The sequence below is a fragment of the Littorina saxatilis genome, linkage group LG12 (genome assembly GCF_037325665.1).
Source record: "Littorina saxatilis isolate snail1 linkage group LG12, US_GU_Lsax_2.0, whole genome shotgun sequence".
Lineage (NCBI taxonomy): Eukaryota > Metazoa > Mollusca > Gastropoda > Littorinimorpha > Littorinidae > Littorina > Littorina saxatilis.
The window spans coordinates 16584521-16598468 of NC_090256.1; the positions used below are offsets into that span (position 1 = coordinate 16584521).

A 13948-nucleotide genomic window follows, 5' to 3' on the forward strand; every position below is an offset into this window, starting at 1 on the left:
AAAGGCATCTTGTTGCTAATTTAGGATAGATTAAAACACATTGATGATTGTTAAATGGATATAAAACACCAGCATGATTGTGGCAACATTTTAATCCTTGCGTGACTAGGCTTGAAAACAACGACAGACAAAAAAGCTAAGTAGCACTTACGTGATCATGAGATCAGTGCTCTGAAGACAGAGGAACAGAATGAAGTCGTCTCAGAAACAACAACACCCCTTTCCAATTAAACTTTGACAGCAACAACTGTCAGCCTTTTCACAATCATTATTCATTTTAGAAAAACAAAGAGCATTGATGAAAAAAATAAATGAATGACAGATCTCTAACCAAACGTTTTGACACGCAGATATGGATCTCCTTTGTTCAACGAGTGTAGTTGAGTCTGGTTACATTGTTAAAAAAGAATAGTGTGTTTAAAGAGTAAGACCAACAGCATGCAAAAAGCATAAAAAGTAGTGTGAACGAAACAAATCAGATACAATCCTCCATGTCAATACTGTGACGGGAAACATACTGACTCTAGTCAGACTTGAAATGTTCATCTCATAAACTTAAAGAAGAGAACATATATATTCCTCTCAACTATGTTTCAAGCATATAAAAATTAAGTACCAACTACAAAAGAAGTTTTCATGACATGGGAAGTAACTCTGTCAATTACAAAGTTTAAAAAAATCATGGCAGTTACCACAGCCAGTTGTTTTTTTATTCCGCAAACGCTTAAACTATGCAGGAAGCAGGTGGAAACGAAATCGATATGCGTCATATTGCATTGTAGGTAATATCCCCCCTAACAACCCCCCCCCCCCCGCCAAAAATATAATAATATATATATAATGCAAACATGGACAACAGGAAAAAAAATGTATATGTAAAAATTTGCAAAATATAAGCAAACAAAGAAACAAACATCAGTATACAAGTTTCCGTCTTGCTTTAGGTCCAAGCAGTTTTGGAATTGTGAAGATGTGTACACATCTTGACGCTAGATACAGGTCTATTCTAAAACACATGGCACAGCAGTTCAGTGAAATATTGCACATTTCCGATCACTCTTTATGCACACATGCTGATTTTATCGACACGCTGCTGAAATCTCTCAAAACAAAACAAAATTCAAAACAACAACTGAAAAGAAAAACAGATACTAACATTTTGTAGCCAGAATTCTTCTCACATAAAAAAAAGCGCTGCCAAAAAGACATATTTCATAAGTTTTGTTTAAACTTGTTTACACGAAATGCAGTTACAACTGTTATTTTCAAATGTTAGAATGCACATAGGAGGACATGACCTTGAAAGTCGAAGGTCAACCAGATTGGTATCACATTTGGACATAGTCAGGAGCTAGAGGTGTGTGAAGTTTCAAGAGTCTAATTTCACAAACATTTGAGAAAATGTCAATGTCTTTTTTATCTGTGAACCATGACGGCCATGACATGACATTTTCATTTTCATTGCATGGATTCCAGATTTAAAACTAGAATAACTTCCCTGCCATCGACCGCTTCTGTTAGAATCTTGACAAGCTAAATATAAATTTTGTTGATGCTGTTAACAGTATAATATCAACGCACAAGTGAATTTGTGTTCGTTACATAAATATTTACAGCATAACAGTCGTGACATTTGTGACACTGTGATCGTGGCAACTAAGGCGTGCCCTTGATTTCACTTTAACTGTTCTCATTCTATTGATTTGGTAGAGTTCCTCCAGCACAATAATTGGAAAAGGATTTTTCATTGACAGCTTTACCCCCCAGCCGCGCATGACGCATACACGTTTGTGATTGGGTGTGACGCAATCCGGGGCGGGGATATAGCTCAGTTGGTAGCGCGCTGGATTTGTATTCAGTTGGCCGCTGTCAGCGCGAGTTCAATCCCAGGTTCGGCGGAAATTTATTTCACAGAGTCAACTTTGTGTGCAGACTCTCTTCGGTGTCCGAACCACCCCCCGTGTATACTACATTGGGTGTGCACGTTAAAGATCCCACGATTGACAAAAGGGTCTTTCCTGGCAAAATTGCTTAGGCACAGTTAATAATTGTCTACCATACCCGTGTGACTTGGAATAAGGCCGTGAAAGGTAAATATGCGCCGACATGGCTGCAATCTACTGGCCGTATAAAATTTCATCTCACACGGCATCACTGCAGAGCGCCTAGAACTGTACCCACGGAATATGCGCGATATAAGCCTCATTGATTGATTGATTGAATCCTTCCCAAAATTGGGCCAAGTTTTTGACACCAGTATCCTGTTTTCAAACCAAAAAAATTATAGTATTTTCATGCAGTTATAGCTTAAGACAGGGTCAGACAATCTGAGAAATAACCGCAGAACTTTCATTTTTGCAATCTACTGTCAGAATTATCTACCATTTGAGGTAACAAACTTTACCCCCATATTAGTGTCATTTTAACCCATTTTGGGGCATATCTATCGTCATACATCTTCAACATTGATAAAATTTCTTACGTAGGTTGCCTAGTGCGTTGTTAATCAATCAATCAATCAATCAATGAGGCTTATATCGCGCATATTCCGTGGGTACAGTTCTAGGCGCTCAGCAGTGATGCCGTGTGAGATGAAATTTTATACGGCCAGTAATTGCAGCCATTTCGGCGCATATTTACCTTTCACGGCCTATTATTCCAAGTCACACGGGTATAGGTAGACAATTATTAACTGTGCCAAAGCAATTTTGCCAGGAAAGACCCTTTTGTCAATCGTGGGATCTTTAACGTGCACACCCAATGTAGTGTACACGGGGGGGGAGTTCGGACACCGAAGAGAGTTTGCACACAAAGTTGACTCTGAAATAAATTTCCGCCGAACCTGGGATCGAACTCACGCTGACAGCGGCCAACTGAATACAAATCCAGCGCGCTACCAACTGAGCTATATCCCCGCCCCGCTTAACTGACAACCAGCATTCAGTTCAAGTTGAAAAAGAGCAAAAGAAAAGAGGGCCCCCCCGAATGAGACCAGCATCGTAAAAAGTACCATATCATGTGGGAATGGCCTTAACAAGGTATCTGATCTGTAACATGTCACAATCTATTCAACATATGACAATTTAACATGGATTCAACGGCTCTTTCTCAGTAAACCTTCTGCAAATCAGGAGTAACTGCGATCCTTTCAAATTCCTTATTACTAATGAAAGATGTTCATCAGACAGGCTGCAAAGTATACACACTAGCACAGAATTAAAACCAGTTCGAACTGAATGTTATCATGCTGAAAAAATCCTTGTTCAAAGAAATACATTACACTACAAAAGTAATACTGAAGAAAGAAAAGCCAAGAGACATCTTGGAAATGAACTCAGAAGCACTAACAAATGTAAAACAGTAACAATACTGAAACCTGAAACGGTAGAGCATTGGAATACATTTAGCACTATGTAAATGTACCTGACGACTCAGACGCTGCTACACAAGGAAGAAAGTATCTTTAGATAGATCTTCTGAGATTTCGCAGTGAAATACTGGATCGCCTCAAGACGGACTCTAGCCCAACATCTCATGCCTGAGATTATCAAGTTTTCTTGAACAAAACTGAACTGAAGCATTGGTGGCTAGGAGATACACAAGAACACATGCAGAACAGATTCCTGTCACTGACAGATAATTATAAAAGAGGTCAGTGAAAGATAATTATACAAGAGGAGATTCAGCATGACAGCTTTCTGTGTATGAGTGAGATTTCAATCATAATAAGTGTGCGACGTACAGCAATAAGAGAGTTATTATGAAGAAAGTACAAAAACGATAATAAACTGGGAATGGATGCTATTTCAAAAGTACACTTCAAAGAAACAAACACACATGCTGGAATAATAACATTAGTACAGTATGAATATGTAACAGCAAGCATGTACATGAAAATATAACCAAAATGTACAGAAGTATTCCACCACCTGGGCTACAAACCCAAGACACTCATAATGTACACAGACCAGTTGCACCAAAAAAGCCACAACACACACAGCTTCCCACACACTCTGGCAAATGGTAGTGCTACAAGCAGCAGGCATCAAAGATTGTCTAAAATGAAGTCAGGATGCCTTGATACATTTCTAACACGAAGTAAATCTCTGAAAAGTCACATAATGGTTGACCTACGGATTTCAACGAATAAGATTACAGATCTGACAAACCTAAAAAACAGGGTTTGCAGAAGAAAAAAACACACCTGACTTTGGATTAACTTACGAGACAATCCTGAAAAGTGGATCTAAAAGATGATGTAACTCTCTTCATGAAGTCCATGGACGAATGAATTGTTTGATTTATAGAGGAACTGTATAACTCAATGTGACATTGCCAAAAGAACTGGTCAGGTTTCCCATGTAGTCTTTGAATACAAACCACACACACAGACAAGCACAACAAGACAGAACCTGACATTTCATGCAGTCTACAAGCAAAAAAAAAAGCTTTGCTATCAAAATAAACCTTTCAAAAAGTCTACTGAGGTAAAGTTAGCTCTCACAAATGATCCATGAAAACCAAAGCACAGTAGCTCACAGAACGATGAAAGCACAATTGCCTGACTAGCACAGATAATGTCATACCACACTGTATAAGGATTCCAGCCAATGTCAATGAAGCACTTCATACAGATGATTACCATTCGGTCTCTAGCCTGTGTTGTTATTCTCCTCACTCCTCTGTGAAAACTGCACACTATGTATCATTTACACAGTCTCTTGTTCCCAGCAGAGCCAGTGACTAAGTGTCATCATTTACAAAAAGTCAGCGTCAAAGTTCAGTAATGTACGCTCCAGAAATTGTTCTGATTCAAACACATCAAGTACGCTCTAGAAATGATTCTGATTCAAACAGATCACGTACACTCTAGAATTTGTTCCCATTCAAATGGATCACATACGCTCTAGAAATTGTAACTTCTGACGGACTTGGCTGTGCCTGGTTTGGGCGCCACAGACGGCCGGCTTGCGCCTGACGCACTCCTCTGAACGCCGGCGCCACTACCGCGCCCTGCTGTAGTTGACGTGAGGTTGCCAGCTGTGGAACCTTTCCCCCCACTGCTGGCGGCTGACCCAGCACCTCTCCCAGTCCCCCCTGGGGCCGGCCCTCTGCTGTTTGCACTGGCTGCTGCCGGTTTATTTGTGACGTTAGCAGCGGGCAACTTGTTAGCTGCGGCAGAAGCTGGTTTGTTGGCGGCACTGTTCTGGGCGGCGCGGCTGGCTGCGCCTGGTGCCGATGTTGATCCCTTGTTGGCAGCGCTGCTTGTTGGTCCCTTGCTGACTGAACTGCTCGACATGGAGCCTTTCTTGGTAAGGCTGGAAGGGGTGGGGCCTTTGTTAATTGTGCTGGAGGTTGATCCTTTGTTAATAGTGCTGGCTGGTGTGGAACCTTTGTTCCCTGCAGGCAGGGAGGGCTTGCTGTCTGAGGTCTTGTTGAGGGTGACACCGAAGGGACCCCTGACTGTGGGGCCGCCCCCCTCTGGTTTACTCCCCGCGCTGGGGGTGGCGCTGGGGGTGGCACTGGCTTTACTGCTGGCGGTGGTGGGTGCTGAGGTGGTGCTGACACCACCGAACGGTGTCTTGATGGGGTTGTTGAGCACCCTCTCTAAGGGCGTGGCCTTGCTAATGAAGCTGTTGCTCTGAGCGGGTTTGTTGGTCGCTGAGAGTGGCCCTGGCGACGGCCTAGCTGGACCCCCGCTGCTAGTTGCCGGCGTGCCCTTGTGACCAACTCCACCGCTGGCACTGGTGGATGGAGCCGTGGGATTGCGGTTAGCTCGGTTGAGGAGACTGGTTGATGCCGACGTGCCTGGCTTGGAAGCTGTGGTTGCAGTGGGTTTGTTGGCTGCGTCGGGCAGATTGATGTTGATGTTGTCAAAGGCGGTGCTGATCTGAGCCTTGAGGTCCTCCAGGTCGCTCAGACCCTCGTTGATGTACAGCGGCTCCGTCTCTGGCACCGGCTCGGGGGGGAGGGGCCGTGGAGTGAAGCCCGGGGGCTGTGGTGTCGACTTCTTCAAGCTGTCAGTGGCTGACGGCCCCCATCGCTTGGGTGACAGCGGGCGATCCGACTGGCTCCGTCTCACCGTGCTCCTGCATCCATCCGGAGCCACATCGGCAGCAGGGTTTGAGCCATGAATGGAGTGCTGCTTGATGATCGGGCGGGCAACAACGCCAGACTCGTCCAGCTCAAAGTCGGCGAACACCTGGGAATCGCGGTTTGTCGTACTCACCAGGATCGGGCTGGAGATCTCCGATCCCCTGAACGACTCCCGCTTGACGATCTTCTCCCCCACTCCCAGCTGGTCCTTGACCCCTGGCTCGCGGAACGACTGGGAGTGGGTGACCTTCCTGCCAGCCTTGGTCGGGGATAAGGGCGGGCTTTGGGTGGGTCGGTCAAAACTTTTATTCCCTTCTCTCTGTTGCCGTTTCAACGTGGATTCCCCAGCCTCTCTCTGTTGCCGTTTTAAAGTTGACTCACCAGCCTCCCTCTCTTTTTGTTGCCGTTTCAAGGTTGATCCAGCAGCTGCTTCCCGCTCTTTCTGTTGCCGTTTCAAGGTTAATTCAGCCGCCTCCCTCTCTATTTGTTGTCGCTTTAAAGTTAACTCAGCTGCTTCTCTCTCTTTTTGTTGCCTTCTCAATGACTCTGCAGCCTCTCTCTCTTTTTGCTGTCGTTTCAAAGTATTCTCGGCAGCCACATTGACAGGCAAAAGTTTGGCTAGCATGTTTGTGTTTCCAGCTGAGTTCAACAAAGGTTTATCCACGGAAGCACCGTTACCAGATTCAAAGAACTTTTTGCGTTCCCTTCCAACAACAGTGACGGCCGGAACAGCAGCAGGAGGGGGAACAGAGGGGGCTGGCCGCGCGGCAGGAGGATTGAACTTGGGGGGGACGACTGCAGGCTTGTTGGCCGATGGCTTGAAAATGGGTCTGGAGGGAGGAGCAGGGGGTTGTGCGGAGAAGGCAGAAGTACGCGTATGATCATCGTAGGAAGGAGCGTCTTCTATCAGCGGGCCCGATATTTCCAGGGAGGTGTTGGGTTTGCTGGGGGCGGCTGACCAGCGTTTCTCTGCAAAGCCGGCGCTGGGCCGCGGCTTAGGGGGCTGAGGTGTGGACTGGGACTTCTTCAGGACTCTGCACACCAAACAATGAGATGTAAAATGTTCAGGGTCATTAAGCATGACTTCAAAGTTTCATCTTTGAAACAGCAAACAAGATGCAGCAGATAGCATGATAAGATCTATAAATATTTATCCTCATGATTAAGAAAATGTAAAAACTCTCTATTAGTCGTATTACAACTGCAATCCTTAGAGTGACTGTAACATACTACGAACATTGAATGGGTGTTGAATTGAATTTGGGGGCGTGTAGGCTCAGTTGATAGAGCACTAGGCTTGTGATCCTGTGATCAGTCCTGGGTTCAAATCCAGGCCGGAGCGGACACGGGTCAACTTTTTGTGCAGACTCAGAGACAGTATCCTTGATCCACCCCCGTGTCACCACTGTGGCACGTAAAATTTTTTAGCCATTCAGCCATCAGAGCAGGTAGCTGAATACGCCTAAACACGCACACACCTGGGTAGCGCCACTCTGTTACTGCTAGCTTTCCACTGGGAGGAAGTGACCCGAATTTCCCAGCGATGAAATAATAAAGTAATGAAAATGAAAAAGAAAATACGGCAAGATGATGTGAGACTGACCCGAACTTGATGTGTGGCCCCAGTTTCCACCAGGACAGCAGCCGCTGGCGGTTGATATAGGCCAGGAATGCCAAGGTCACCAGCGGCAAGACCACCAGGAACAGCACCAACAACCCAATCAACAGGTCCTTCTTGGCTGCAAAACATAACAGTAATCAGCATAATGTATCCTACATACGTGAAAGAGACAACCCATGTGTTAACATCTCTTATCCTACATACGTGAGAGAGACCACCCATGTGTTAACATCTCTTATCCTACATACATGAGAGAGACAACTCATGTGTTAACATCTCTTATCCTACATACGTGAGAGAAACCACCCATGTGTTAACATCTCTTATTCTACATACGTGAGAGAGACCACCCATGTGTTAACATCTCTTATCCTACATACGTCAGAGAGACCACCCATGTGCATTTTGCAAGCAAAGCCACATGATCTTGAGATAAGTTATTTATCTTTTTCATACGTGTTTGTCTGTCTGTCTGTCTGTCTGTCTGTCTGTCTGTCTGTCTGTCTGTCTGTCTGTCTGTCTGTGTACTTCAAAGACATGTGGGTCGACGTACAGTAAATGTAACGTTTTGTTTTGTCAATAATAAATGTTCCAATTATCTACCATTTTGTTTTTTTAATTCTTTCTTTCTATTTCAAACATGAAAAAATTGTAGCAAAGTAACAACTACAAGGGTTTTGAAATTATAAATGCTCAAGCATGGCAGGAAGCCAGTAGAAATGGAAATGGATATGTTCTTCTTCTTTATTTGGTGTTTAACGTCGTTTTCAACCACGAAGGTTATATCGCGACGGGGAAAGGGGGGAGATGGGATAGAGCCACTTGTCAATTGTTTCTTGTTCACAAAAGCACTAATAAAAAAATTGCTCCAGGGGCTTGCAACGTAGTACAGGCAGGTTTCACGGTAATCAGACTATTTGATGTGTGTAAACTTTGCCTTCAAATTACTTGCTTACTGTGTTGATTTTCATCATTTTTTCTGCTTGGCATGAGTAAGTATGGTATTTGCAATACAAAAAAATAAATAAAAGCTAAAATGTTTGTGTTTGAGCAATTATTTGAGCGAGTTTTTCGAAGCGAACGTGTGAATCCTGACAGACACCATTTCCTTCTGTCACATGACCCCATCTCAAAGTGTGATTCAACAGACACGAAAATAACACACAAAACTTATGATAATGGGGTTATTAATTCAATTAATACACAAGGTTAGTCTCTGACTAGATAAAATAGGGAAAAAATATCAAATGGGAGCATAAAACCGTTTCTGGAAAATGTTTCAATCGCCACCGAAAGTGTCTGTCAGTAAAAAAAACACGTGCTTTGTTTGCAAAGCAAAGCCTGATTTTACACATCGCGTGCTTTTGTCTGTTATTCTTGCTTGTGAACATCAATTTATTGATGTTCTTCACTGGAAAGCAGGTGTATCATCAACAGTATCACAAAATCGCAAAGAATGAACATTTTTGTTGTGATCCGACCGGTGTCTGTAGACTGAATCACACGTTCGGCAAACTTTGTTTTTAACGGAAATAACCGAGCCTTTCATCGGAAACGACGTTTCAACCGCTTCAGATCGTCTGCAGGAAGAAAAATAGGAATGCGATACCCAGTGAGTAAAACATTTAATCGTTTTTAGTGCCTTTTGATCAAGTTTCGTTGCGTCTGTCAGCAACGTTCGTCAACCCAACGTTCGACACAGCGACGCACGCATACGGATTTGCAGCGTTTGCATTCGGAAAGTGAGGGATTTGTGAGTTCGTTTGCATAATTTCAATCGCTAGTAGGTTTTCCCTTCGTCTCCCATTGTTGTGTTTGCATGTTATTGGCATTTCATTGTGTAAATTGAAAGTTTGTGAGTAACAGTAGTACAATCTGTCGAACGTTGGCGACGCTGACAGACGGAAATATCGAACGTTGCCTTCAATGATTACTACCGCATCCCATTTTGGGGCAATCTCGTTTCGCCGCTATCCCATTTTTTAAATTTTTATTATTATTTTTACATTTAGTCAAGTTTTGACTAAATGTTTTAACGTAGAGGGGGAATCGAGACGAGGGTCGTGGTGTATGTGTGTGTGTGTGTCTGTCTGTGCGTGTGTGTGTGTGTGTAAAGCGATTCAGACCAAACTACTGGACCGATCTTTATGAAATTTGACATGAGAGTTCCTGGGAATGATATCCCCGGATATTTTTTATTTTTGTTCGATAAATACCTTTGATGACGTCATATCCGTCATATTTTTGTAAAAGTTGAGGCGGCACTGTCACACCCTCATTTTTCAATTAAATTGATTGAAATTTTGGCCAAGCAATCTCTGAAGAAGGCCGGACTTCAGTATTGCATTTCAATGTGGTGGCTTAAAAATTAATTAATAACTTTGGTCATTGAAAACCTGAAAATTGTAAAAAAAAATAATTTGTTTTTAAAACGATACAAATTTACGTTCATCTTATTCTTCATCATTTTCTGATTCCAAAAACATATAAATATGTTACATTCGGATTAAAAACAAGCTCTGAAAATTAAAAATATAAAAATTATTATTAAAAAAAAATTCCGAAATCGATTTAAAAACAATTTCATCTTATTCCTTGTGGGGTCTTGATTCCAAAAACATATAGATGTGATATGTTTGGATTAAAAACACGCTCAGAAAGTTAAAAAGAATAGAGATAAAGAAAAGCGTGCTATCCTTCTCAGCGCAACTACTACCCCTAGTCACCTGGCTGGCTATAGTGGGAGGGTTACTTTTGGTGGTCACATTAGATATTATGTTTTTTGGAAAGTTCGTTTTATTTGCAGCCACAGTTCGGTAAACGACAAATGGCTAAACCCAACCACCTAAGAATGAGAAGCGTTTTTGTAACATGACCCATATTCTGCAAAATGCAGCCATGACGCAGGGGGTAGGTTACAAAAAAAACGTCATGTACCGCTTGACTGCATACGGATATAAGCAAATTATACCTTAAACGAAAGCTAAAGATTGTTGCCATCAGGCAGCAAGTAAAATGCCTAATTCGTATACACAGTTTTATTTTTAACAACATCTGTATAACATGCGGACGACAAAACAGGAAATGCCATTTTCTCAATCGATATGTATAGCTAACTGAACGCCTGGTTGAAACCGCAATCAAAAACATCTTGAAAATTGTTTATTCTCACAGCTAGAATTATTTTACATCAACAATTGTTAATTTACTGAGGAAAACAACAGTCATATAAGATAAATAATGGATGATTCTGAATCAACTCCGAAAACCGAACCGGGTCGAAGCAAAAAAGAGTTTACACATACACAGGCTTGAAAAAGGATAATTTGGTTCAATCTGTTAGATTTTTACCCATAACGTTAAAGATCAGCTCAATATAAAAGGAAAGTGATCATTGTAAAAGGATTTTGCTATCGCAAAATAATTCAACTTCCGGTTTTACCACATGGCGTCCATAATATTATCAATTTATTACATAGCGTGCATTTGTCAGAAATTATACGAAATGTTAGAAGCGATCTTAAAGTGAAAGTAACGTTTAATAAAAGTATGCGCATTTACTTATTGATTGATATATGACTAAAATAATGGACATGTAATTTAAACGTACAAAACGACATTTTGTACACTACCTCTCTAAAAAAACGCGACTATGACCGACCGATATGTATGTGTAAATTAGGTCATTGTTAGTGATGAAAACGGGTTTTCTTTAAAAGATAACACGCAAACTGTGAAGTTCAAGGCCATAAATGATTTTAGTACGACTTCTTCAAAACAGGTCTGTTTTTCACTCCACCAGTTTCAGTTTTAATAAAATATATGTATAGCTGTCATTTTCAAAAAACCTTATCTGCAATTCACTTAACCAAATACACCATGAACCCAGAAGATATTAGAGTGAGACACTTTACAGTGAAATATGTTATGATTCCCCTTATTTCAAAATATATGCATTTTAATTGGCAGACACGATTCACGTCGTAGGTACGTGTCGTCTGGTGAGGCAACTGTTAGCATTTTTTGTCGTAAGAATTGACATTTTTAAACATAAATCATGGACAAAAAACTAATTCTACAAAAAGTGCAGGTTTTCTTGGTATAGTCAGTTAAAGCATCTTAAAATTCAAGAAATTGTGCAATTACGTGTATGTATTTGAAATGGCAGACAATATTGAATGAAAGTGATTTTTGACTGATTGAAACCCTACCCCCACTAACAAAATGGGCCCTGAGATTAGGGGTGTTAGTTAAAGATGACTGAATAATGGCTATGCTTTTCCCCTAAAGTATTCAAAACCTAAACATATACATAGGCAAGATGTTCTACGTTAACACAATTAACTTTTTAAACATATACATATGCTTAGTACACGATACTTCCGGTTTTTCTACCGGATGACTTGTACATTTAGGGGGTAAACACCTTATCGTAGAAAAAGCTTTATTTTCAAAATGTGCAAGTAATTACTAAAAATCATACATAATATTTATATATAGGAGTTAATTTTCCTTCGAAAATCATTTGTTTCAAGTGGCAGACAATGTCAGTTGGAGAGTTACATGTACGTAAAGCGTATAACTGTTGTCTGTGATTAGTGCATTGTGGACACATTGGCACCATTTGATCCTAAATGCTAAACGATGTCGTGATCATACCACAGTTTTAGGATAATTTTACATCGCATCGATTACTAAATTGATGGTAGAATTTCACTGATAAATTCTATTTCTGGTAGCGTCAGTGCCGTTATCTCTTTCTTTTTGTGATAAGGTAATAACGAATGAACCACGTGTCACACTCTTATGCTAGTCTTTAAATGACAATTCCAATTCTAGTAAGTTAAAAGGCATGTATTGCGCGTTACATACATTTATACCCCCCCCCCCCCCCCCCAGGATTACAATGCAAGTAAACACATATAAAGAGATAGTAACGTTTTACATGGTTACACGTTCAGTAGTGAACGTAACGTGTGGTTTAACAAAATTACTTGCACATACAATAGTAAAGTCTGTCTGTGTGTCTTTGTTTGTGTGTTTGTCTATGTCTGTCTGTGTGTTCGTATGTTTGTCTCTCCCTCTGTCTGTCTATCAGTCTGTCTATCTCTCTCTTTCTCTCTGTGTCTCTGTCTGTCTGTCTGTGTGTGTGTGTGTCTCTCTCTCTCTCTCTCTCTCTCTCTCTCTCTCTCTCTCTCTCTCTCTCTCTCTCTCTCTCTCTCTCTCTCTGCGAGGTAGGTGCACTTAAAGAGAAAGCAATACAGAAAGAAATGCATTTCTCTACCAAGAATGAAGTTTGTCTGTCTGTGTGTTTGTGTGCGTGTTTTTTTGGTTGCGTAAGTGTTTCTCTATAAGCATCTCAACGTCTTTGTTCGCGTACATAAGTGCGTGCGTGCATGTGTGGGTGTTTCTGTGTCGGTTTGTCTCACTGTGTGTATGTCTATCATTTTGTCGGTATGTTTGTGTATGTGTCTTTGTGTGTGTGTGTGTGTGTGTGTGTGTGTGTATGTGCGCGTGCGTGCGTGCGTGCATGCGCGCGCGCGCGTGTGTGTGTATGCGTGCGTGCGTGTGTGTAGGCATGTGTGTGTGTGTGTGTAAGTGTGTGTGTGTGTGTGTGTGTGTGTGTGTGTGTGTGTGTGTGTGTGTGTGTGTGTGTGTGTGTGTGTGTGTGATTGCAATTATTCCTCCTTTTTACATTTAGTCGAGTTTTGACTAAATGTTTTAACGTAGAGGGGGGAATCGAGACGAGGGTCGTGGTGTATGTGCGTGTGTGTGTGTGTGTGTGTCTGTGTGTGTGTGTGTAGAGCGATTCAGACTAAACTACTGGACCGATCTTTATGAAATTTGACATGAGAGTTTCTGGAAATGATATCCCCAGACGTTTTTTTCATTTTTTGGATAAATGTATTTGATGACGTCATATCCGGCTTTTCGTGAAAGTTAAGGCGGCACTGTTACGCTCTTATTTTTCAATTAAATTGGTTGAAATTTTGGTCAAGTAATCTTCGACAAAGCCCAGACTTCGGTATTGCATTTCAGCTTGGTGGCTTAAAAATTAATTGATGACTTTGGTCATTAAAAATCTGAAAATTGTAAAAAAATAATTTTTTTATAAAACGATCCAAATTTACGTTCATCGTATTCTCCATCATTTTCTGATTCCAAAAACATATAAATATGTTATATTTGGATTAAAAACAAGCTCTGAAAATTAAAAATATAAAAAATTAT

The 13948-nt window shown here is 41.4% G+C and overlaps 1 protein-coding gene across 1 annotated transcript in view; it reads right to left on the reverse strand.

Annotated features, from left to right (window-relative positions):
• Window positions 1–2768: 2768 nt before the first annotated feature.
• The window catches only part of LOC138981372 (disintegrin and metalloproteinase domain-containing protein 12-like), a 29813-nt gene continuing 18633 nt past the window's right edge, over window positions 2769–13948 (reverse strand). The window contains exons 19-20 of the mRNA XM_070354264.1: window positions 7700–7835; window positions 2769–7130 (exon numbers count right to left, since the gene is read on the reverse strand). Of these exons, the coding sequence (XP_070210365.1) occupies window positions 4907–7130; window positions 7700–7835 (2360 nt within the window). The 3' untranslated portion in view covers window positions 2769–4906. The remainder of the gene's footprint in view (window positions 7131–7699; window positions 7836–13948) is intronic.